The following is a 26,078-nucleotide window of genomic DNA, read 5'->3' as shown; positions in this document are numbered from 1 at the left end:
GTCGCTGGTCTCGACAGTTTTATATAAGGTGATAAACTTAGCTTGATGCAGCTGCTGGGGTCACCTCTGCCCTCTACTAATCAAAGAATTTAGCCGGAGGGAAGCATTTATTTCCCGGTTTCCATTATTATTATTATTATTATTTTCTTAGGGCTTACACACGCGTGTGTGTGTCTAAGGCTGCATTGGTGAAACGAGGTATTGATCGGCCGCATTTGGCAATTTCTTCCCACCCGGCGTCGATATCATGTCGGCCTCTGACTACGCCGTGGTTGACCTCACAAATAGCTTCTTTACGTTCCCGTCGGAATTCAGATGATAAACTACGCGGAAAACCCAATCGATGGATGATTAGGAAGTTTGGAGCACCAGATCGCGGCCCCGCGGCAAGCAGAGGTTCAGGGAAGAGATGGGTGAAAGGATACTATAGAGAGGTAAACAGTGGCGATCCTCGACTTAACGACCAAAACCGAGCCTGTAACTTCTTTCCCTAAGTGAGACGTTTGTTCAGTGAGCTTTGACCCATTTTACGACCTTTCCACCATCGTTAAGCGAATCACTGTAGGTGATAAGAGTTGTTTGGTGAAGCTGGCTTCTCCATTTTTTTTTTTTATTTGCATTTATATCCCGCCCTTCTCCGAAGACTCAGGGCGGCTTACACTGTGTTAAGCAATAGTCTTCATCCATTTGTATATTATATACAAAGTCAACTTATTGCCCCCAACAATCTGGGTCCTCATTTTACCTACCTTATAAAGGATGGAAGGCTGAGTCAACCTTGGGCCTGGTGGGACTAGAACCTGCAGTAATTGCAAGCAGCTGCTGTTAATAACAGACTGTCTTACCAGTCTGAGCCACAGAGGCTCCATTGACTTTGCCTATGAGAAAAGGGGATCATGTGTAGCGGTGGCTTTCAGAAATGCTTACCACCAGTTCGCCATGCATGTAAATGCTCGCTCTGCGTGCATGTGCACTTTCCGTGCATGCGCCCGGCCTTCCGTGCATGCGCCCAGCCTTCCGCTCATTCTCTTTGCTCTTACGCGCGTCTTCCGTGGCTAAATAGGACGACATTACATCCAGGCAGATGGGCAGGCCCACCCGCAATCACCTACTACCGGTTTGTCTGAACTGGTATGAACCAGCAGAATACTAACTCTGATCATGTGACCTTGGGACACTGCAACCCTCATAAATACAAGGCAGTCGTCAAATGTCTGAAATTGACCATGGGGATGCAGCCACGGTCGTACAATGTGTAAAAAAACGGCCGTCGATCCCTTTTTCCCGGTGCTGTTGCAACTTCGAACGGTCACTAAATGAAGCGTTGTAAGACAAGGACTAGTAGTAGTTCTTCTCTTTTATCTGTGCTGTTCACTTGGAAGCTGTTCTGTTTCCCTCCCCCCCAATACTCCCAGCAAAGAGTCAGTCAGAGGCCTCCTTTTCTCCTTTTATTTACATAGATATATGTCCTGGCCACGTCTACCCACGGGCCTGCCAAGTTTCTGGAGATAACGAGGAAATTATAGATAAGGCCAGAATTACTCACGAATATATTCTTCCCTCCATTGAAACAGTTTGCCCGCGCAAATTCATTGCTTTGTCCAAGACAAAAAACCAGGAAGCCCCGCCTCCTATTTATAGTCTCTGCAGATGTCACTGCATGACAATTATTACTTGGCTTTATCCCAACACTGCTTCTGCTGCGCGCGCCGGTCACGCCTGCGCAGCCTTGCATCACTCCAAAACTGTTCTTGGGGCGTTGCCAAATCAGAAGAAGGCTCCAGAGAATCAGGCCTTGCCGGCCCCTCCTCCTCCCTTTGAGTGGGTGCCAGGGAGGGAAAGGGCTCAAGAGAAGCAGGGCTTGCCAGGTCTTCTCCCTCACTTTCTGAATCATCCGAGTCCAGGAGTCCGGGTCCAGGAACCTGGGTCATAACAGAAGCCTTTCGATGTTGGCCTCGAAACATTATTAGCCCAGGATTGATATGAAGGGTGGAACCGGCGTTTATCTTAACAAATGAAGGTTTTCTTCTGCCTCTCCATCCCCAAAGTATTTTATATGCTAATGTGATGTTCTAAAATAAATAAATAAACGCAGGCCAGCTAAATGAGCTCGCTTCATTTAAATCTAAACAAACGTCCCAGACATGCTAAGTCGCTTTTAAAATAAGGGACACGTGTGATATGCAAAAGAGGGTGAATTGGTGCAGGATCGTGCAAAGTGGGGCGGTTGGGGGGGGAACCATCATTCTTTTCGGGAATCATGCTTGGAAACGGTTAAATTCTGTTGCCGTGACAGAATGTAATTGAAGTGATTAGACTCTGGTTTTGGGGTTTTTTTGGTTGTTTTTTTTAAACAACATGGTGCAAAATATTGTTTTTGTTCGGTAATAAATAAGGTTGTCAGGTAATCTCTCCTGATGTTGAGTCCTGGTAATTTGACTTTCTCTTTCTTTCTTTCTTTCTTTCTTTCTTTCTTTCTTTCTTTCTTTCTTTCTTTCTTTCTTTCTTTCTTTCTTTCTTTCTTTCTCTCTCTCTCTCTCTCTCTCTCTCTTTGCTTCCTTCCTCTCTCTCTTTTTCCTTCTTTCTTTCCTTCCTTCCTTCCTTTTACTCTCTCCTTCCTTTCTTCCTTCCTTCCTTCCTTCCTTCCTTCCTTCCTTCCTCTCTCTCTTTGTTTCTTTCTCTCTCTCTTCCTTTGTTTCCTTTCTTATTTCCTTCCTTCCTCTCTCTCTCTCTCTCCTTCCTTCCTTCTTCTCTCCCTCCCTCCCTCCTTCCCTCCCTCTCTCTTTCTTTGTTTCCTTCCTTCCTCTCTCTCTCTCTGTTTCTCTCTCTTTCTTTGTTTCCTTCCTTATTTACTTCCTTCCTCTCTCTCTCTCCTTCCTTCCTTCCTTCCTCCCTCCCTCCCTCCCTCCCCCTTTCTTTCTTTCTTTCTTTCTTTCTTTCCTTCCTTCCTTCCTTCCTTTCTTCCTTCCTTCCTTCCTTCTTTCTTTCTTTCTCCCCGCCCCCCATATAGAACTTGTCCATGCAAAGGAACATTCCTTCGTTTTAGAGCTATGCATGAAACTAAATCCAGAAGGGCATGTGCTGAATGATGAAAATGCTGTAGGATCTAGCTAAAACAAACAAACAAACAAACAAACAGAGGCGGGAAATACTGCTATTATGGTCTGTCCAGTCCTTCTTTTCTCTAGATTAGCCAAACCCAAATCCTGAAACCATTCGTCATATATTTTGTCTTCAGGCCTTCAACCATCTTAGCTGCTCTTGTCCCAAAGGTGCATTTTTCAAGAGGCAACTGGACTTTTCTGGTTTTTCTTTGAAGACATTTCACTTCTCATTCATCAGAGCTGAAGAAGCTTCTTGGATGGGAAGCGAAACGTCTTCAAAGAAAAACCCAGAAAATCCAGTTGCCTCTTGAAAAATCGGAACCGAGGACCAAGTTCCTCAAACCGAGTATCAATTAATCTGAAATTCTTCGTTTTAGATGTCTATGGAGATTCTCAGGCCCCCAGGTCATGGTTGTCCCAAAGGTGCTTTTTCAAAAGGCAGGTGGACTTTTATTTGTTTTTCCTTGAAGACGTTTCACTTCTCCTCCGAGACGCTTCTTCAGCTCTTGACTGGATGGTGGGGAATGTCCACGCTGAAGAAGCTTCTTGGAGGAGAAGCGAAATGTCTTCAAAGAAAACCTAGAAAGTCTTGGGGGGGGGGGGGAAATGCACCTTCGGGACAACCAAAACCTGGAGGATTGAGACTCTTCATAGACCAGGAGTCCGCAAACTTGGCTCTTTTAAGACTTGTGGACTTCAACTCCCAGAGTTTAAGCAAAGCTGGCTGAGGAACTCTGGGAGTTGAAGTCCACAAGTCTTAAAAGAGCCAAGTTTGCAGATCCCTGCCATAGACCGTTGGTTGCTCTTCTTTGCACTTTTTCCAAAGTCTCAACATCTATTTTTTTGTAATGTGGTGACCACAACTGGATGCAGAATTCTAGGTGTGGCCTTAAACCAGGGGTATTAAACTCAATTTGATTGAGGGCCGCATCAGGGTTGTGTTTGACCTTGTGGGGGGGGGCAGGAGTGGGCATGGCCAGGGTGGAGAAGTGGTGGGTGTGGCCAGCTCAATGTTACTTGTCGAGGCTCCGTTTTCAGCTGTGACGGCCTCCTGCAGCTCTCTGCCAGCAAAAATGGAGCTCGCGGAAGGGGGAGGGGGCTGCGTGTGGCCTGCCACGGCTCCGTTTTTGCTAACAGAGGGCTGCAGGAGGTCATTGCAGCCAAAAATGGTGCTCACCAGGGCTGCACAGAGGCATTGTGGCCCCGCTCCTTTGCTGTTTCCAGATCCCTGTGGGCCAGATCTAAGGATCCCGTGGACCGGATCCGCACCCTCCCCCCACCCCCGGCCTTGAATTTGACACCCCTGCCTTATACTAAGCCTTTCGCCTTCCCAAGGATCTTTGCTTCTTTGCTTTGGTTTTCACGTGCTAATAGCCAAATGTCTCTGCTCCTTAAAACGCAGGCTAAAAACACCTCAAGGGGGACTTGGGTTTTATCTTCCTCTTTCTCCGAGTTGCCGAGATGTCAACATGTGTGATAAGACGATGATCTGCTCCCTTCTTTGATAAAAATAAAATGACCTCTCTACTGTGTGATGGAACCGCCCGAGGCTGTCTTAACTTTTTAGAATCTCTCTGTGTGTTTTCTTATAAATGAAACAAAGGCAGAAGCCCAGGATATTTCTGCTTACTATAGTGTTTTCTTCTTCTCCTCCTTCTCCTTCTCCTTCTCTTTCTCCTTTCCTCTCCTTCTCCTTCTCCTCCTTCTCCTTGCCTCTCCTCCTCTCCTTCTCCTTCTCCTTCTCCTTCTCCTTCTCCTTCTTCTCCTTCTCCTTCTTCTCTTCCTCCTCCTCCTCCTCCTCCTCCTCCTCTTCTTCATCTCCTCCTCCTCCTCTTCATCTCCTCCTCCTCCTCCTCTTCCTCCTTCTCCTCATTTCTGACTGTGGATAAAATACCTGTGGGTAAAATTTCTCCTTATTTTTAGGTTGAATCTCTCCTAGGTCAGTTTCCATCCATTATTCCTTGCCTGGCCTTCAGGTGCCTTGGAAAATAGCTTGACCCCCTTCCTCTCTGTGGCAGCCCCTCAAATATTGGAAGGCTGCTGTCCTGTCTCCCCTGGTCCTTCTCTGCACTAGACTAGCCGTGCCGTTTCTGTAAACTCAGTTTCTTTTTATCCGAGGCCATTTTTGTCCCTACATTTTAGGTCGGTCAATGTCTGGTCGTGTTAACATAACCTTTCGGAGCATTGACTGACAGCTGCTGTGACTGTCACTGAGCTTGCAAATGGGGTACATCACACCTGCAGCTACCTGCAGCAGAAAAGGTCCTGGACACGAAACACGCATCTTCTTGTAACTTGGAATAAACATTCGTTCACCCAAGGCTGCATGGCTGCCTTTGAAGGCTATGCAAAGAATCTCTCTGACATCTTTTCCTTTTTTTCCCAAAGAAAGAGGCAGACAGGGCAAACATAGACAATACAACAACAACAACAACAACAACAATAATAATAATTTATTATAAACTTGTGGGATAATGCACAATGGAACAGATGTTTAAGTGAATCTCTGCCGTTACTAACACGGTTGTTAAGTGAATCTGGCTTCCCCATTGACTTTGCTGGTCAGAAGGTCGCAAGGGGGAGGGGTGTCACCTGACAGAGCAACCGTCATAAATACAAGTCAGGGGCCCCGTGTCCGAATTTTGATCACAGTGACCGTGGGGATACTGGCAACGGTTGTAAGGGTGAAAAACGGTCATAAGTCACTTTGGTCAGTATCGTTGTAACTGAACGGCCACTAAATGAACTCTACAAAATTGAGGATTACCTGTGTGTGTGTGTTGAGTGTCTTTATCTACAATATCTATCTGTCTGTCTGTCTATTTATCTATCTATCTATCTATCTATCTATCTATCTATCTATCTATCTATCCATCTATCCATCTATCTTTCTGACTGTCCATCCATCCATCCATCCATCCATCCATCCATCCATCCATCCATCTTTCTGACTGTCAGTCCATCCATCCATCCATCCATCCATCCATCCATCCATCCATCCATCCATCCATCCATCCATCTATCTTTCTGACTGTCCATCCATCCATCCATCCATCTATCTACCTTTCTGACTGTCCATCCATCCATCCATCCATCCATCCATCCATCCATCCATCCATCCATCTATCTAACTATCTATCTATCTATCTATCTTATTTTCGGAGGGAGGCTTATTTTAGTGCATGCACTCAAAAGCCCGGTTGGGCTTATTATCAGGGGATGTCTTATTTTTGGGGAAACAGGGTACATACATACACACTATAAAAAGCACTATATATAGTGTTTTTCTGTTGAAGCACCTGGTCTGCCCCAATATGGGAGGGAGCATATTGCTTCCCTTTCCCAAGTTCGAATCCAAGTAAGGGTATGGCTAGCTGATGAGAACTAAATAGCTTGAAATAGATCTATACTAGTCTCCCTTTATTTCTTTATCAGCAAAAACACAAATTTGGTACAATATACACACACACATACACACACTCTCTCTTTCTCTCTCTCTCTCTCTCCCCCCCCTCTCTCTCTATATTTATATGTTTTCTGAGGTTTTCGCGGGTATTTGTATGTAGGTCTTTGGTTATTCGGGTTTTCCAAGACACTTCCAATTTTACGCGGGAGAAAACCCGAATAACCAAAGACAGATAGACAGACATATATATATACACACACACACAGAGAGAGAGAGAGAGAAGGGGCAGGAGTGTACACACACACACACACACACACACACACACACAAACACACACACACAGAGCTGTAATACAGTGGTGAAAAATGGCAGGTTAGTTTCTTTCCAATATATAAAGAGCCTGATTATATAGTAGATAGATGGTTACAGTTATCGCCTCGGCTCTTTCATTATTACTCAATACGTCTCTTGGAAATTTCCTCATTTGCAAATGTTCTTGAGTCATAGAGAAGATTATGCTCCCTGCCCGCCCCATTTGCTTTGCTTCAGAGGCTGTTCTGCTATTCAGCACCCTCCATTCCCCCATGCCCTCATGTTAATACGATCCCTGCCTTTATATATGCAGGTTTTATAATGCAGCAAATGGCAACATTTGTGTAATGCTTAAATTTCCACCGGAAGGGATAAATAGAAGCGGCGTTCAGCTGGTAATGAATTCATCTTAGGGAGCATCTGGAAAGTGAAAAGAGGCTTGTTCCAGACCAAGGAAGCATCGTATCCTACAGTGGTTTGGCTTTGTATGAATAAGTGAAATTCATCCAAAATCACATAATTGGGCAAGATATACTCTTCTCTCACTCTCACTCTCTCCCTCCCTCTCTCTTTCTCTGTCTCCTTCTTCCTTTCCCCATCTCTCCCTCTCCCTCCCTCCCTCTCTCTCTCCACTCTGTACACCTGATTTCTTGAAAAAGCAAACTATAATGTTGTAACTGTCTGTGGCCAAAGAGATGGTGTGTGATGAAGGGTGAATGGATACTGTGAAGGCTGAAACCTGCATCATAGGTAACGTGGGTGGTAAATCTAAACTGTGGCAGAATATTCTTCCATTTTACTTTCTCTGGGAAGAAAGGAAGGAAGGAAGAAAGATTAGAGGGAAGGTAGAAAGACAGGGAAAGAAGGGAGGAGGACAGGAAAGGAAGGAAGAGAGGAAGGAAAAGAGAGGGAGGGAAGGAAGGAAAAGAGATGGAGGGAGGGAGGAAGGAAGGAAAAAAGGGAGGGAAGGAGAGAGGGAGGGAAGGAAAAGAGGGAGGAAGTGGGGAGGGAAGGAAGGAAGGGAGGAAAAGAAGGAAGGAGGAGGGTAGGAAGGAAGGAAAAGAGGGAGGAAGGAGGGAGGAGGAAGGAAAGGAGGAAGGAAAAGGAAGGAAGGAAGGAAAAGAGGAAGGAAGGAAGGAAAGGAGAGAAGGAGGGAGGGAGGAAGGAAGGAAAAGGAAGGAAGGAGGAGTGGGAGGAAGGAAGGACGGAAGGAAGGAAAAGAAGGAAGGAGGGAGGGAAGGAAGGAAGGAAAAGAGGGAGGGAAGGAGGGAGGGAGGAAAGGAAAGAAGGGAGGGAAGGAAAAGGGAAGGAAGGAAGGAAAAGAGGGAAGGAAGGAAGGAAAAGAGGGAGGGAGTAGGGAAGGAAGGAAGGAAGGAAAAGAGAGGGAAGGAGGGAAGGAGGGAAGGAAGGAAAAAAGGAGGGAGTGGAGAAGGAAGGAAGGAAAAGAGGGAGGGAAGGAAAGAAGGGAGGAAAGGAAAAGGGAAGGAAGGAAGGAAAAGAGGGAGGGAGTAGGGAAGGAAGGAAGGAAGGAAAAGAGAGGGAAGGAAGGAAGGAAGGGCCACTTTTCAAGGTGCCTTTTCAGACATTATTTCACTTCAGAGATGCTACCTATTATGAGATCAAAGATGTTTGCCCTTTTCGTGCTTCTTTTCATCCACCTGACTGTCAATTGGTTGAATCCACTTACAGAAATCTCGCTGATTCTTGCAGATCAAAATAGTGATTGCATAATCTAAGGTTTGTGCAAACATGGCCAAGCTTGTTCATGGCCATGTTACTAGCAACTGGTTTACTGTTCTTATTGCAAGTTTGGAGAGAAAAGTTATGCTCGTATTAAAGTAGAAGGAATGTTCATAAAATCTTAGTGTGACCTGCCAAAGACATGCTCACATTCATATCTGTACAAAATAGAGTCATAGAAGCAGATAATACGACTTGTTAAGAGCTCAGTTTAATAAGCCACAACATCTGGTTTTCCACAACACATTCTAACCAAACCCAAGAATATCCTAGGGAAAAAAATGTGACTGCATCCCCACCGTTAAAATTAATTCCATCTCCTCTTTTGCGTACAGTGGTGGGATTCAGCCAGTTCGCACCTATTCGGGAGAACCGGTCGTTAATTTTCTAAGCAGTTCGGAGAACCGGTTGGTGGAAGAAATCTCCTTTTGTTTTTTCCACTTTACAGGGCTAATCCTGTAAGGAAGGCAGGAAGGAAACATTCTGGTGGTGTTTCTAGCCTAATCTTTATTGCCCTGCTTAACAGAAACTGCCTCTCTGGTTAACCCTTATTACATTGTAACAGTTAAGGCGAAGCACCCATCGACTTAAGTGACATTGAGTTGACCATGCCCACACGGTCACATGACCACCGAGCCACGCCTACCCAGCTGGTCATTAGGGCAGAGAACCGGTTGTTAAATTATTTGAATCCCACCACTGATCTGGGGAACATGTTCTCGTCTCCAAACTACTGTTGTGACCTAGGCCCAAGTAGTCATTACCAGACACAATCAGTCCTAAACAAACGTATTTTATTAGAACAGCTGAGAATTACTTCATTCTCAGCTTAGTCCAAATTAATTCCAAAACAAGTCCTTCAGAAAAAGTGTTTTGGCCTTATCACAAACCTTTGTCTTCTTTGGCACCCTGCCAAAGGCTTTTCTTGGCAAAGCCCCACGAAGTTCAGAAGCAAGAGACGCCGACTAGAAACAAATGTAGCAATGTTGCTTTCCTACAAAGAGCCCAAGAGCTGTTGCTGCTCTTTTAAGCCTTATGGGAGGGGCTAATCATCTCCTGGCCTTACTCCCGAGCCGTCCTTTTTGCTTTAGCTGCTCTTGCCTTCTGGCAGCTCTTCACATGTGTGCACTAGGAACAGGCTTCTTGTTGTGACACAGGTTCCTGGACCCGGACTCCTGGACTCGGATGATTCAGAAAGTGAGGGAGAAGACCTGGCAAGCCCTGCTTCTCTTGAGCCCTCTCCCTCCCTGGCACCCACTCAAAGGGAGGAGGAGGGGCCGGCAAGGCCTGATTCTCTGGAGCCTTCTTCTGATTTGGCAACGCCCCAAGAACAGTTTTGGAGTGATGCAAGACTGCGCAGACGTGACCGGCGCGCGCAGCAGAAGCAGGGTTGGGATAAAGCCAAGTAATAATTGTCATGCAGTGACATCTGCAGAGACTATAAATAGGAGGCGGGACTTCCTGGTTTTTCGTCTTGGACAAAGCAATGAATTTGCGTGGGCAAACTGTATCAATGGAGGGAAGAATATATTCGTGAGTAATTCTGGCCTTATCTATAATTTCCTCGTTATCTCCAGAAACTTGGCAGGCCCGTAGGTAGACGTGGCCAGGACATCTATCTATGTAAATAAAATGAGAAAAGGAGGCCTCTGACTGACTCTTTGCTGGGAGTATTGTGGGGAGGGAAACAGAACACTTCTCCTATTCCTCTACCTCTCTGCTGTCCGCCTCTGGAGGCTCCAGAGTCCGCTCATTGCTCCCAGATCGCCCTGGCCCCATCTCTGTCTCCAACGCAGAGCCCTCATCCAGGCCTTCCCCTGACTCCAGGACTCACCCATTGTCCTCCCCAGCCTCGTCACTGTCCGACTCCGCTGCCAACTCTGCAGGCTGCTGGTGGACCACAACACCTACATCTTTGTCCATTCTCATGTACGTCCTTGTACCTCCCTCCTTTAATTTTTGTCTTAGCCTCTGTAGACAAAGAACAGGACAGGGGAGTTGAAAATGGATGTCTTTCTTTGCAACACAGCTGTTGTGTCTTGCCCGCCCTCAGAGCAGCCGGGGCCTTCTTACCTGCTCCCGAACACTGAGGAATGTATGCCTCCTGGCCCAAGTCCTGGCTCCATGCCCACACAAACTGCAGAAGAAGGAGCATCTCCCGGCCCCAGCCCTGACTCCATGCCCAGGCAAACGGAGCAGCTAGACCCCTCCCCCTCCTCCACAGCATGTGAGCCTGAGGAGGGTTTATTCCCAACAGCTGCTGATTGGTGTGACCCTCGCATCAGAAGGCTGGATAGGCGGAGGCAACAGAAGGAAGGGAGGGGCAGGCCTTAATGAGTGCTGAGTCATGGAGCCACACCCCATGGCCTATATAAAGGATCTGCTTTCTGGCAGTCTCTGAGTCAGGCAAAAGTCGAACTTATCTTGCTGAAGTCACTTACTGGTCTCCTGCCTGCTCTGAGGACTTTGCTAGGACTTTGGGCAGAGCTGCAGAGGCAAGCCTGATTCGGATTTCCCTGACCCGGCCGTCAGCGGAGGAGTAGGACACGACAACAGCATCCATAAAAGTGTTTTGGATCAACTAAAAAAATAAAAAAAAAAATAAGGAAATTTTAGCACCTTTTTTTTTTCAACAGCGAGAGAAAAAGTCACCTTAATAACTGCATCGTCTTCTGCATCTTGAGCTTAAAAAAAAAAGACACTTTAAAAAAAAAAAGTAAACAGTAGCTTGCCGTAAGCAAGGAAGGAGGCATTTGATGTCATCTCTGCCATTTTCTTGGTGTGTCTCAGCCTTTCTTAGAGTTTGTCTACCAGTTGTTCTCTTCAGTGCTTTTTCCTCCCCCTGATTTCTGCTTACTATAGCAAAATCACATCAAACGCAAAGCTAACAACACACTGTCAGGTTGTTGGTTTCTTTTTTTTTTTCAAAAGGACGTCAAGAGACAGGAGCAGAAAGATCTGGTGTGCTAATAGGCAAACTTGTGCGAGCGACCTGGTCCACTGACAGATTTTCTCTTTGTTGTCTCCGCCGACCCACTTTCTGCTAGTGATTTGTGACATATTTTTTCAAGAGATCAAATACATCACTGACACCTGATTGCATTGTAGTGCTTGTTTACCGGTGCAATTTCTTTCTTTCTTACTTACTTTCTTCCTTTTTTTTTTTGAAGGACCTTGAGACGAGATGGAATATTTTAACTTGAAATAATTAAATTTGCATCCTGGATTGTGACAGGTGTTTCTTTACACAGATATGCAGCAGAACTGTCTTCTCTGTAATGGGCCTTCAAGGCACCGAAAGAAAATTGAGGGTAGTTGCGAGACAGTTACCTTCCTGCTTTCGTTATCTGCCATTTGAGGTTCATCAAATTGTGGTGTCATCACAGGAGAGGTGTGAACTTCCCAAAAAGTATTTGGCTGGCTACTAGGGGGAGTATGGCTTAGGGCCTGGGTACTTACGGGACCGCCTGCTGTTACCACATGCCTCCCACCGACCCGTACACTCTCACAGAGAGGGACTTCTCAGGGTGCCGTCCGCCAAACAATGTCGGCTGGCGGCCCCCAGGGGAAGGGCCTTCTCTGTGGGGGCTCCCACACTTTGGAACGAGCTTCCCCCAGGTTTACGCCAAATACCTGACCTTCGGACTTTCCGCCGCGAACTGAAGATACACCTTTTTATCCGCGCGGGGCTGGCTTAAATTGAATTTTAAATGTTAAATTTTATTAATTTTACAAGGGGTTTTTAGTGTATGGTAAATCTTTAAATTCTCAGGCTAATTTAAATAAGTTTTTTAAATTCTGTTTTAATTGTATTTTGTATTGTTTGTTTTATTCTGCCTGTACACCGCCCTGAGTCCTTCGGGAGAAGGGCGGTATAAAAATCAAATAAATAAATAAATAAATAAATATTGGGTTATTTCAGTGAACCGGTTGTCCATGATCAACAACATCCTGGGCTACGGTTTCCATAATGACGTCTAGTTTTGATGGCTCCACATGTGGAGACAAGTTTAGGCTCCTGTTTTGGTTGCCACGACACAAAAAAAGATGTTGGGACTCCAGAAAGAGCACAGAAAAGAGCAACAAAGATGATTAGAGAACTGGAGGCTAAAACATATGAAGAAACAAAGGGAGAAGGGGACAGCAGAGGATGAGATGGTTAGATAGTGTCATTGATGCAATGAACATGAATATGAACATGAATGCACCAGTACCGTATATGTGGTACCTTGCTCAATAGTAGTACCTGTGAGAGGGATCTTGGAGTCCTAGTGGATAACCATTTAGATATGAGCCAGCAATGTGCAGCAGCTGTTAAAAAAGCCAACACAGTTCTGGGCTGCATAAACAGAGGGATAGAATCAAGATCACGTGAAGTGTTAGTGCCACTTTATAATGCCTTGGTAAGGCCACACTTGGAATATTGCATCCAGTTTTGGTCGCCACGATGTAAAAAAGATGTTGAGACTCTAGAAAGAGTGCAGAGAAGAGCAACAAAGATGATTAGGGGACTGGAGGATAAAACATATGAAGAACGGTTGCAGGAACTGGGTATGTCTAGTTTAACAAAAAGAAGGACTAGGGGAGACATGATAGCTGTGTTCCAATATCTTAGGGGCTGCCACAAAGAAGAGGGAATCAGACTGTTCACCAAAGCACCTGAGGGTAGAACAAGAAGCAATGGGTGGAAACTGATCAAAGAAAGAAGCAACTTAGAACTAAGGAGAAATTTCCTGACAGTTAGAACAATTAATAAGTGGAACGACTTGCCTTCAGAAGTTGTGAATGCTCCAACACTGGAAATTTTTAAGAAAATGTTGGATAACCATCTGACTGAGATGGTGTAGGGTTTCCTGCCTGGGCAGGGGGTTGGACTAGAAGGCCTCCAAGGTCCCTTCCAACTCTGATGTTATGTTATGTTATGTTAATATGGGGAAACTCCAGGAGATGGTGGAAGACGGGCAGCTGGCATCAGAGATGGTATTCAGCCGGTTCAGATCAGTTCAGGAGAACCGGTAGCGGAGATCATGAGTGGGCCTGCCCACCCGCTCCGGCTCTAAGCTGTCCTATTTAGGCATGTTTTCGAGGCCGGGTGCTTCCGCAGAAGATGCAAGCAAGCAAAGCATATGCACGGAAGGCCAGGCGCATGCATGGATGGTGCGCGCAAAGCGAGCATGCACGCCCGGGGTGAATCAGTGGTAAAAGTAAGTGAAACCCATCCCTGGCTGGCATGCTATGGTCCATTTGGTCGTGAAGAGTTGGTCATCTTTTAGCGAATGAACAACAATTCTGCCACCATGCTTCAAGACAGATTATGGTCTGAGATATATTTTGGCATCTCTTAATTTCAGTGAGGGACGCGGGAAGAATATCATGCTACAAAATGTCCGGGGATGGTCCTTTTAGACACTGAAATACAAAACAAGCAGGAGATGGATCTTTCCTGACTTACCTTTATTGTCTGCCGTGTATAACATAGGCTGGACCGAGTAATTCTTTGCAGCCGAGTGACTACACACACAAGATTAATAGGACTATAATCATGGTCTCACCCAACTGGCCCTTGCGTTTATTCCTTGTTTATCGTTCTCTCCTCTCTATGTCACCTTTGGGCTACCACAAAATGTAATTTATGTTTAGCATTGTCAGGTTGGAGACAAAAGGGTTAGTGCTCAATGAGGGATGTCCGTGGTGATGAGTAGGGAGGTGTAGGAAATCTTACACGGGGATGGGTGGGAGATGACCCAATAAAACATCTCCTTGCAAGACGTAGCCATTTGAAAAGCACAGAAAGACACTGCTCGTTCACAGCAGATTCAAGCGAGCTGCCAAGAACGCACACATTGTTCAACCTGCGAACACTTCAGCCAACTGAAGGCTTTGGCTATTGGTTTGTTCTTGGTTGGCTTGGACAAAGGCTTAGCAAAGCTATGAAGGTGAAGGCATCTAGCAGTGAATATTAATAATGGGGATTAAATGGAACTCATTGCTGCTAACAGTTGGAAATGGTTACATCAGGGGTGTCCAACCTCGGCAATTTTAAGACCTGTGGACTTCAACTCCCAGAATGCTTGAGCCCAGGGGTATCTAACCTTGGCGACATTAAGACCTGTGTGCTTCAATTCCCAGAATTCCCCAGCCAGCATGTCTGACTGGAGAATTCTGAGAGTTGAAGTTCTCAGTTTCTTAAAGTTGCCAAGCTGGGATGCCCTCCGATTTAGTCTACATTCTACTTGTGTGTTTTCTGAAGATATTAGGTTGGTCGTTATGGGAATAGCGGAGAGGTGGACCTGACTGATATTTGGACTAACTTAAGAACACTTCTATATTGTCCGAGATGGTTTAAGGGAAAGATGTTCCCTTAGAGAAAGAAAGATCTTCTAGGCCATTATTTGATATGGAAATAATGATGATCCAGGTTTTTCAGAAGTTCATATGCTGATTTACTTAAGACTGTGATTAAAGTTGGATTCTAAATCAGTTTCTCCATCATAACATCTTTCTTTAGAGGTAGTGCAAGATCAGAAGATGTGGAAAGACCTGGCCAGTAGAATCACCAAGAATTGGGCTTGACTGAAGGGATCTCCTCCTTCTCCTCCTCCCCCTCCTCCTCCTCCTCCTCCTCCTCTCAGATTTTAGCCCCAGAAATCTTAAATTCAGACTCTGGAGATCTCCAAACATGTTGTAAGGAAACAAGGATTCCGACAGTAGTAGTAAAACTACACGGGATTGCTACAACCTCAAAATTGTTTAAGTACTCTGAACTTCGTGGCAGGAAGGAAAATTGCGACCTCCAGATTTGAAATGAATCAGTGCCAACATTTCCTAAAGATGGACATTTCCGTGGCATGGTACCTCATTGTACTAGAACCATTACCTTTCCTTTCATCAACGAGACCTGTTGGACAATTTCCTGCAGTCTGCAGTTAATGGCATTGCAGGGAACGGGGCCCGGCCCTTACACGCACAGCTTTTCCATAAATTATTGAACTTCAAAAGAACTTAAGAGAGAAAGCTAGAGTTTTTGTGCGACTGGAAAAAAATGTGTTTGTTCCTCTGGTGCATCTAAGAGACAGAGAAGAGATGCTTGATCAGACAATGTGAGCACTGAGTGAAGGACGGTATTAACATTAAATATTTACACCCTGAGCAAGTTCTTGGCAGGAATTGGTGTGCTTGTTGTTAAGTTGAACAGCGTTCAGATGCAGCACAGTTGGCTTGGAGTTTTTTTAGGGGTTGTTGGGTTTTTTTTGTTGTTTTTTTTGAGATTTTCTTCCTATAATAACTAGGAGACCTGTTAGAAGAAGGAACGGCACACAAAAAGAAACCCGTTTGGTATTAAGGGATGCTTGAAGATTGAGACGGATAGTTCAGTAATTGAAACCATGTTATTCTATTCCATCAGTCTACAACTGGATAGACAGTAGACTCAAATGCATGGGTATTATTTATATTGTGCATTTTAACTGTAAATAGGTAAAGGTTCCCCTCGGACATAGGTGCTAGTCGTTCCTGACTCTAGGGGGCAGTGCTCAGCTCCACTTCAAAACCGAAGAGCCAGTGCTGTCTGAAGACATCTCCGTGGTCATGTGGCTGGCATGACTCAACGCCAAAGGCGCACGGAACGCTGTTACCTTCCCACCAAAGGTGGTCCCTGTTTTTTTACTTGCATTTTTTACGTGCTTTCGAACTGCTAAGTTGGCAGAAGCTGGGACAAGTAACGGGAGCTCTCCCCATTACGCGGCACTAGGGATTCGAACCGCCAAACTGCCGACCTTTCGATCGACAATCTCAGCGTCTTAACCACTGGGCCACCGTGTCCCTTTAACTATAAATATATACAGTTAAATTAGTGTCCCGCTTTGTTAAAAATATGCAGAAGTGTTAACTTTCCCTCCAAAATGACAAAAATGTTTGTTTGTTTTTAAAATCGGGAAGAATTTAAAAAGCACATACAATTTATGCAACTAACTTCGAAGAGTATAGTTCTCAGAAATCTAATATGGAATCGTTGCTTTTTCTGGATATTTGAACTGGCACATTATAAGAGTCGTGGTGGTGTAGGCTAACTCTGCCGACTGCCAGCAGTTCAATCCTGACTGGCTCAAGGTTGACTCAGCCTTCCGACCTTCTGAGGTCAGTAAAATGAGGACCCAGATTGGAAAACCGCTTAGAGAGGGCTAAAAAGCCCTTCCTTCCTTCCTTCCTTCCTTCCTTCCTTCCTTCCTTCCTTCCTTCCTTCCTTCCTTCCTTCCTTCCTTCCTTCCTTCCTTCCTTCTTTGTTGGTACAATGGTTAGAATGCAGTATTGCAGACTCTGCCCATAGCCAATAGTTCAATCCTAACCGGCTCAAGGTTGACTCAGCCTTCCATCCTTCCGAGGTCAGCAAAATGAGGACCCAGATTGTTGGGGGCAAGAGGTTGACTCTGAAAAACCGCTTAGAGAGGGCTAAAAAGCACTGTGAAGCGGCATATAAGTCTAAGTTCTATTGCAATTATACTATTCAAAGGAGTTTTGGGATGGGGTAGTTTTCATAGGAAACATTGTCTCCTTGTCATTTTTGTACCAAAATTAATACAATGCCCGCTTAAAGCATTTTCGCTAATATTAATAAACTAGCTTCAATTGTCAATATTGTCAATATTGCCTGAAAATGCTTTTTCAAAGTATTGGAAAGCACAATTGTATCGGAAATACATCATAAAAAAGCTATTTTTATAGTTAATCTGAACAGAGAATAAAAGATGAGGAAATGAGTTCTATAAACCATGTGGGAATGATGATTTATAGAAAACGGATACCAAAGAAACGTGAAATGTGAATAGGTATTTTATTGTTACTTTTAAATGTTGGCTCTTGTGCAATAAACCTGATTGAATTTAATGTCCTCGCATGTTGAACAAGTAAACATTTGTTAATACTGAAACAAAACGACATTTTTTATCGTTTAATGTGTTTTGTCAATAAAGGACAAAAATCATAGGATATATGATTTTATCTATATAAAAATCTATTCCAGAATTTGGTTGTGTGTTTGATGTTTATAATAAATGCTGACTTTTTTTGAACTGGGGAAAACATATTGACCTTTCCAATAGTAATTTCAGCTCTCTAATCTAAGCTATCATTATGTTTTGAACAGTCTATTATCTAAATGTTGGGTTAATTGCACATGCAGGATGTTTTTAGAGACATAAACAGGCAAAGCCGTGTTTCTCTGTTCAGTCTCTCTCATCATCTGATCTACATCTGCCAGCTTGTGGTTCTATCTCAGAGCAACTTGGGCTGTAGATGGGATAATTGAAGTTAAATCTTAATTAGTACTACAGGCTAAGGAGCGCGGCTCATTACGAGACTTGAATCATAGGTGGAACTCCATTGATTGTCCATTCTTGCATGTCATGGTTAATTTGTAGTTTTGGACTGTAGCTTAGCATGGACCTTAGACCTTGGCCATGTTGGTTGGCATTGATAGCCACTGGAGTCTGAGACTTAGAAGGTTTCTTGATTATCTCTTGTGAAATTTGGGATAATTCCCTCAGTCCTAGAGGAGATCAGCCCTGACTGCTCTTTATAAGGCCAGATCCTGCAGATGAAACTCAAATACTTTGGCCACCTAATGAGAAGGAAGGACTCCCTGGAGAAGAGCCTAATGCTGGGAATGATTGAGGGCAAAAGAAGAAGGGGACGACAAGAGAACGAGAGGGCTGGATGAAGTCACTGAAGCAGTTGGCGTGAGCTTAAATAGACTCCAGAGGATGGTAGAAGACAGGAAGGCCTGGAGGAACGTTGTCCAGGGGGTCACGATGGATCATACACGACTTCGCAACTAACAGCAACAACCACATATCTTGATGTCTAGATACATTGACTTCAATATCTAGTGTTTCCTAGTTCGCGTGTCTTCTATGATCTAGACTTCTGAACTAGATTGTGTCAGGCAACGCTATCCTGAATATTCCTACCCTCTCGAGTCAAGAGTGGAAAAACCCAAGTCTCGTGTTTCAGTCCATCTTTCTCCACATTGCGTCCATGACAGTATCAATGGTTTGTTGTTCGACCTTTGATTGTACGCTCCGTCTAAACTGGCTCTTCTGCGTAGAGGTTGAAGTTTCTTAGCACGTCACTAGGTGGCATTGAAACTTTGCTTTATCAAGCAAATTCTTTAAACCTCCTTCACAACACTCCAGTTTTTTACGGGCATGAGGGATACTGCTTCATTTTTAAAGGGCATGGTTTTAATATATTCATCTCCATCCAAGGAAGTCATTTAATGCTCCCCAAAACATGTTCCTCTCACAGCTCTGGGCTGTTAACTCTGCTTATTTGGTATAATAATTAGCAGACTTGCTCACTAACAGGGGCACTTAATACCACCTCACATTTTTCTACCGATGTTTTTGTACGTGACAGATTGCGCATTCTGTAAATAAAATGAAGCGGGTTGGAACCGAAGGTCTGTATGACACCGTTATTTTCTGCGCCGTCGTTTTTCGAGCGGGTGTAACATTAACCTCTTCCTGGAGTTTTACACAAAGTCTTAACGCAAACAAAGTTTGGGGTTTTTTGTGTAAAAGGATGGGGGAAGATGTCCAAATGGCAGAGGAGTTAATTTTTCAACTTGGGTGGAAAGAAGAGAAAATAAACGAGGAGGGGAAATCTACAAGTCGTTTAAGACACGTAAAAAAAACTTTTTTAAGGTTCTAAAAAAGCGTGTGGCTCAGGCTGTAAGAAGCCTGTTATTAAAATACAGCTGCCTGCAATTACTGCAGGTTCTAGTCCCACCAGGTCCAAGGTTGACTCAGCCTTCCATCCTTTATAAGGTAGGTAAAATGAGGACCCAGATTGTTGGGGGGGGCAATAAGTTGACTTTGTAAATATACAAATAGAATGAGACTATTGCCTTACACACTGTAAGCCGCCCTGAGTCTTCGGAGAAGGGCGGGATAGAAATGTAAATAAATAAATAAATAAATAAAGCCCTGTGGCGGTTTTTATTTTCAACTAGTTTATTTTGACATCAAATGCGCCAGAAAAAGAAATTATTTAGGATTTAGCAGGGTTATTTGTCAGAAGGTTAACTTTCTACCTCCCTTTCTATCATCTTGGATAACAAAAAGTAGTATGATTTTAAAGTTCTCCAAACGCATTCTTCGATTTTGTACGACTTATGGTCCTGATCACTTTGCAATCCTAGCACTTCATCCAACCCCCATTTTATTTAAATCATGAAGAAATTCCCTTCCCACTTTGCATTTTACTGATAGTTTACATCTTATATAGACTTGATATTGAAAATTAAAACTGGAGAAGGACTTGATAGGTTGACTGTATTACGATTTATATTGATATTGTTTCCTGATTGCTTATTTGTACCCTATGACTATCATTAAGTGTTGTACCTTATGATTTTTGATGAAGGTATCTTTTCTTTTATGTACACTGAGAGCTTATGCACCAAGACAAATTCCTTGTGTGTCCAATCACACTTGGCCAATAAAGAATTCTATTCTGTTCTGTTCTAGTCTAGTCTAGTCTAGTCTAGTCTAGTCTAGTCTAGTCTAGTCTAGTCTAGTCTATTCTTTTATGTACGCTGAGAGCATATGCACCAAGACAAATTCAATGTATGTCCAATCACACTTGGCCAATAAAAAATTCTATTCTATTCTATTCTATTCTATCCTATTCTATCCTATCCTATCCTATCCTATCCTATCCTATCCTATCCTATCCTATTCTGGAAGTATGTTCCGACTTTAACAGTTAAGAGTCACACAGAGATTTCTGCTTTTTTTCCCCCTCCCCCTTACTGGTTCTCATTTAATTTGATGAGAATTTATTTCAAGGAAATTTGCTTAAGTGGAATGTGATGTTCTGGCACTTTTCTTCATAATGAGATGGCCAAAGGGGCATGTATGTGTATATTCGCAAATGCCTTGTCTTCCTTTGCACTGTAATTTATTCTACGTTCTGCAGTTTCTGAGTTTTCCACTCTGTCCTGAAGAATCCAAAAATGTTCATCAAAAATGTTCGGGTTTCCTTGCCATTTTATTTATGTTTATGTTTATTTTATTTATGTTTATGTTTAACATCAAAAACGTCATCAAAAAAGCATGACAAAGAATGTTCTTTCTGTGCCAACTCAGTAAGCTCAAACTGCCCAAGGTGCTGCTGATCCAGTTCTACAGAGGAATGATTGAGTCTGTCATCTGCACCTCTATAACTGTCTGGTTCGGTTCTGCAACCCAACAAGACAGACACAGACTTCAGAGGATCATTAGAACTGCAGAAAAAACAATGGCTACCAACCCACCTTCCATTTAGGACCTGTATACTGCACGAGTCAAAAAGAGGGCTGTGAAAATATTTACAGACCCCTCCTATCCTGGACATAAGTTGTTTCAACTCCTACCCTCAAAACGATGCTATAGAGCACTGCACACCAGAACAACTAGACACAAGAACAGTTTCTTCCCGAAGGCCATCACTCTGCTAAACAAATAATTCCCTCAACACTGTCAAATAATTTACTAAGACTGTATTACTATTATTCTTCTCTTCCTTACTAGCATCTATCTCTTCCCACTTATGACTATAATCATGGTTCTACTTTATGAAATCTGTTAATTACTCTTCAACTTTTCTCTTCTTGGGAGTTACATGGAGAAGGAAAAGTGACCTCCAAATCACCTTATGAGCTTGTGTGGTTGGTGTTGGACTTCAGGATTGGTCTTCATGGTTTTGGTCGAACTCTGTAACTACTGAACCACACCGCTTCATGGTCCTGCTTGCTACGGCCATTGTGACCTTCTCAATAAAACAATTCAATATAACTCTTAGTCTTCATAAGTTACCAGGTCATCCCAGGTGTTCCAATAGATTGACCTGGATTGGCCTGGAAATAAAAGATGTGGTTTTTCACTGATCCCAAGTTAAAAATTGTTGAGGACTAGTTCAATGTTGGATAAGCTCCTGGATGGTTCAGGTTGGCCTTCAAAGTAATATTTGCCAGATGCAAAGAAGCACAGTAGCAGTCTGTGTCCTATTACAATCTCGGAGCGGTATTTAACTTTGCTCCACTTCCAAAGTTCAGAAGTGTTGCTGAATTAATTAATTCCTTCTTAGCATCTGGTCAATAATTAAAGTTGCAGCAGGGAAAAGCGTTGACTTCCCATTCCCACATACATGGAAACAAAGCATCGTTTTGGCTGGTTGTATCCCTCTTGGCCAGAGGTCTTCAAACTTGCCAGCTTTAAGACTTGTGGACTTCAACTCCCAGAATTTTCCAGCATAGCATAGCTGGCTAGAGAATTCTCTTGGCGAACCATCTAGGCGTCCTAGATAAGGGACAGATCTTTCTAAGAGCCGTGGCGGTGCAGTGGTAGGGTGCAGTACTGCAGGCTACTTCTGCCGACTGCTTGCAATTTGGCAGTTCGAATCTCCTTCCATCCTTCCGAAGTGGGTAAAATGAGGACCCAGATTGTTGAGGGCAATGGCCTAACTCTGTAAACCGCTTAGAGAAGGCTGTAAAGCACTGTGAAGCAGTATATAAGTGCTATTGCCATACGTTTGGCGTACTTGCAGATCATAGCCTTTAGCCTCAACTTACTTTACGAGAATGTCTTCAAACCTCAGATAGGCCTTTTTTGGAAAGGAAGAATTGGTGGATTTCTTTGGATGTGGGCAGTTATAGTCAAGAAGCATTGAACCAATTGGGCTTGTGCTAAATAGACATTTTGTGAATGGCTATACCCACCTTGCATGGTCTCCAAATTCCAGATATGCCAACTTACCCCAAAAGATTGTCTTCTCATTGGATCTATATATTACCATCAAGCTCTTGGCAGTTGTTTAAACTCAAAAAGGATTCAAAAGTGATGGTATATAGCAGTGGTAAAATTCAATATTTTTTTTACTACCCGTTCTGTGGGCATGGTTTGATGGGTGTGGTGTGGCTTGGCTTGGTGGGTGTGTCAGGGGAAGGATACTGCAAAATCTCCATTCCCACCTCACTCCAGGGGAAGGATACTGCAAAATCCCCATTCCCTCCCTACTCCTGGGGGAACGATATTGCAAAATCTCCATTCCCTCCCCACTCTGCGGCCAGCCAGAGGTGGCATTTGCCGGTTCTCCGAACTACTCAAAATTTCCGCTACCGGTTCTCCAAACTACTCAAAATTTCCGCTACCAGTTCTTCAGAACCTGTAAGAACCTGCTGGATTTCACTCCTGGTATATATCAGGGGTATCAAACTCAGTTTCATTGAGAGCTGCATCAGAGTTGTGTTTGACCTCAGGGGACCAGGTGAGTGTGGCCAGAGTGGGTGTGGCCAACTCGACATCACTTGTGCTGAGGGCGCATGTGGTGGCCCAAACACTCTGCCAGTGAAAATGGGCTCCCGAGCTCCGTTTTCGCTGGCAGAGGCACTGTGGGCTGCTCCTTCACTTTTCCAGGGTGGCCCCACGGTCCAGTTCTAAGCACCTTACAGGCTGAATCTGGCCCATGGTCCTTGAGTTTGACACATCTGGTACATATAATCATGTTTTTCCATCGGAGAATCTGTGTCAGTTCATACCTTTGTTAAAATGAATACATAGAGAGCCTCACTTAAAGGAAAGAAGAGGAAGAAGGAAGGAAAGAAGGAAGGAGGAGAGGGAAGGAAGGAAGGAGTTAGGAAGATGGAGGGAGGGAGGGAAGGAGGGAAGGAGGAAGGAAGGCATTGTTGATTTTGAGCTTTTGTGTCCCCAGTTCCAGATTTCCAAGAAATTCAGTTGCAGCATCTGGATTAGAAAGTTTGATGTAAACAAAACCCAAAACTTCATAGTGAACCATTATGGTGTTGATTTGCAGTCTTAAGGCAGAGTCTTTACCCAAATAAAGGAAGGAAGGAAGGGTTAACGCATGTTCTTTTTTCTGTCTTCTGGAAAAAAAATACATATTCTACGTAGTTATCCCAATGAAGTTAGGCATTCCTTGATCTAGTTCACGATGGAGGAGATAACTTGGGGCGATTTCACATTGGGCTTCACGTTGGTGAGAGACGAAAAGCTTGGCAGGGAGCAGCCATTTTGTAACTATGAAGATGTTCAAGCACTATGTAATGGGCCTGACAGCCAGTATACGTGGGATTTAATGCTCCGACTGCTTATTGATCTTCTCTTTAGCCAACGGTGTGGACAGAAGCAGCAGCACTTAGCACCTATTCTTAGACCATCGAGCATCTTCAGAACGGTCCTCAAAGACAACTTTGCAAAAATGGCCCTCTGGGACAAAGACGAGGCTTTAAAAAAAAACAGTATAGAATTTAGGGAAATTTTTCTTCATGGAATCCGAGTGAACTTCGGCAACGTTCGTTCTGAAAGGTTTGTTTTGTTTTTCCATCTGAATTCAAGATCAACGCAAGCGACAGCTGCCAGGAGTCCAGAGTTTTAACTCCAAAGGTTGAATATCGTCACCTCTGTGCCAGACATTATTTGGAGTCGGCAAATATTTGGGGATGATCCGTCACGAAGGCAGCTGGCTTTCCATTCGGATGAAGGTTCGAGCATCAGAGTCAGAATTGCAACGGGGGAAACAGGGTGGTCAAAACGAAGCATCGGATCGTTGTGAATGCAATTGGGTTTTGTAAGGTTGGTGACCTACGTTTTCACTCTGAAAATAATCCCGTTACTTTCACACCACTTTGATCCTATATGTCAGTGATGGGAAACCTTTTTGGCACCGAGTGCCCAAACCATAACGCGTGTGCATGTGTGTGCGCCGGAGCGCTGGAAACCCAAAGACCAGCTGGCTGGCGCGCACATGCCTTTTTTATGGCCATTTTGGGCTGTTTTTCAGATTGTTTTCATGCCATTTTTGGAGCCATTTTCAGACTGTTTTCGGGGCAGTTTTTATGCTGTTTTCTGGGCTGTTTTTGGTCTGAAAAATGCCCCCAAAATGGCCTGTTTTTGGCCATTTTTCAGGCTGTTTTCAGGCCATTTTCCAAAACAGCCTAAAAATGGCCCAAAAACGGCCTGGAAAATGGCCTATTTTTTGGCTGTTTTTGGGCCCTTTCCATACTGTTTTTTGGGCCGTTTTCAGGCCATTTTCTGGGCTGTTTTCTGGGTTGTTTTTGGACTGTTTTTCAGGCCAAAAACGGCCCAAAAAAATGACTTCAAAAGGCCCTGGGTCACGTGATTCACTTTTGCGACCTTCTGACCTGCAAAGTCAACGAGGGAAACCAGATTCACTTAACGACCCTGTGACTAATTTTACAACAAGGTCGGTGATTCCCTGAACGAACATGGCCAAAGAAAAGCCGTAAAATGGAGCAAAACTTGCTTAAGAAATGTCTCACTTAGCAACCTCAATTCTGGGCTCCGTGACGGTCGTAAGTCGAGGACTACCCGTAGAGAGACTTCCCTTCTCCTCTAGCTTCTTGAGAAGTTTGTACTCCGAACGAGTGAGCGGGGTAGAGTGGTATTTATAGACCAATGCAGGAAAAGTTAATCAGTAATGGATTCCGCCTGCAAGCTTGGATGAATTTCAATATGTAGAATAGTTCTTGTGTTATTAGCCTGATTGACTTTCTATCAGACAAGCCAGCGCAAGTATAATTCAATAGTTGCAGAACTGCGCAGATCAACCAGGAAGGCCCAAAGTACACACGAGTCAACGTGATCAATCCCAACCTGACAAAATTACATTTGAAGTTCATTATAGGAATCTGTGGTCGTGCCAAAAAGGAGACATCACCGCAGAGTTGCGAAGCTTATTATCCCCCCTGGGAACTCTTTGGTGTGAAGATAAATAAAAAGGGAGCACAGTGTTTGCTGGGAAACTACTGTTTTCTTTGTATTCATTGAATTCTTGAGGCGCTTCACCCTTTTAAATCAACCGTGGGGGAATGTCGTTTGTTAGCAGTATACCTGTGGGTTGCTTTGCAAAAACTTGCCGACAAGCAGGAAAGGATTGCTGTAGCACTAGTACTTAGACTTATATACCGCTTCACAGTGCTTTTAAAGCTCTCTCTAAGGGGTTTACAGAGTCAGCCTCTGGCTCCCAACAATCTGGGTATTCATTTTACCCACCTCGGAAGGATGGAAGGCTGAGTCAACTTTGAGCCGGTCAGGATCGAACTGCTGGCAGTGGGCAGAGCTAGTTTGTAATATGGCATTCTTACCATTGAGGGAGGGAGGGAGGGAGGGAGGGAGGGAGGGAGGGAGGGAGGAAGGAAGGAAGGAAGGAAGGAAGGAAGGAAGGAAGGAAGGAAGGAAGGAAGGATAGATGGACTAGCAATAGCACTTAGACTTATCTACCGCTTCACAGTGCTTTTACAGCCCTCTCTAAGCGGTTTACAGAGTCAGCCTCTGGTCCCCAACAATCTGGGTCCTCATTTTACCCACCTCGGAAGGATGGAAGGCTGAGTCAACTTTTGAGCCGGTCAGGATCAAACTGCTGGCAGTGGGCAGAGCTAGTTTGTAAAATGGCATTCTTACCATTGAGGGAGGGAGGGAGGGAGGGAGGGAGGGAGGGAA

The 26,078-nt window shown here is 44.2% G+C and overlaps 1 protein-coding gene across 2 annotated transcripts in view; it reads left to right on the top strand.

Moving 5' to 3' along the window:
* Positions 1-26,078, top strand: part of FTO (FTO alpha-ketoglutarate dependent dioxygenase) — a 219,338-nt gene that overhangs the window by 5,684 nt on the left and 187,576 nt on the right. The window contains exon 2 of one of the 2 annotated variants that reach the window (XM_058155190.1): positions 152-434. The exons of the other annotated variant lie outside the window; for it this stretch is intronic. Coding sequence (XP_058011173.1) covers positions 348-434 — 87 coding nt within the window. The 5' untranslated portion in view covers positions 152-347. The remainder of the gene's footprint in view (positions 1-151; positions 435-26,078) is intronic. 2 annotated transcript variants of the gene reach the window in all.

Source organism: Ahaetulla prasina, chromosome 12, assembly GCF_028640845.1.
Source record: "Ahaetulla prasina isolate Xishuangbanna chromosome 12, ASM2864084v1, whole genome shotgun sequence".
Taxonomy (NCBI): Eukaryota; Metazoa; Chordata; class Lepidosauria; order Squamata; family Colubridae; genus Ahaetulla; species Ahaetulla prasina.
Note: the sequence above shows the minus strand (reverse complement) of the source record. Positions and strands in the feature narration are given on the sequence as shown.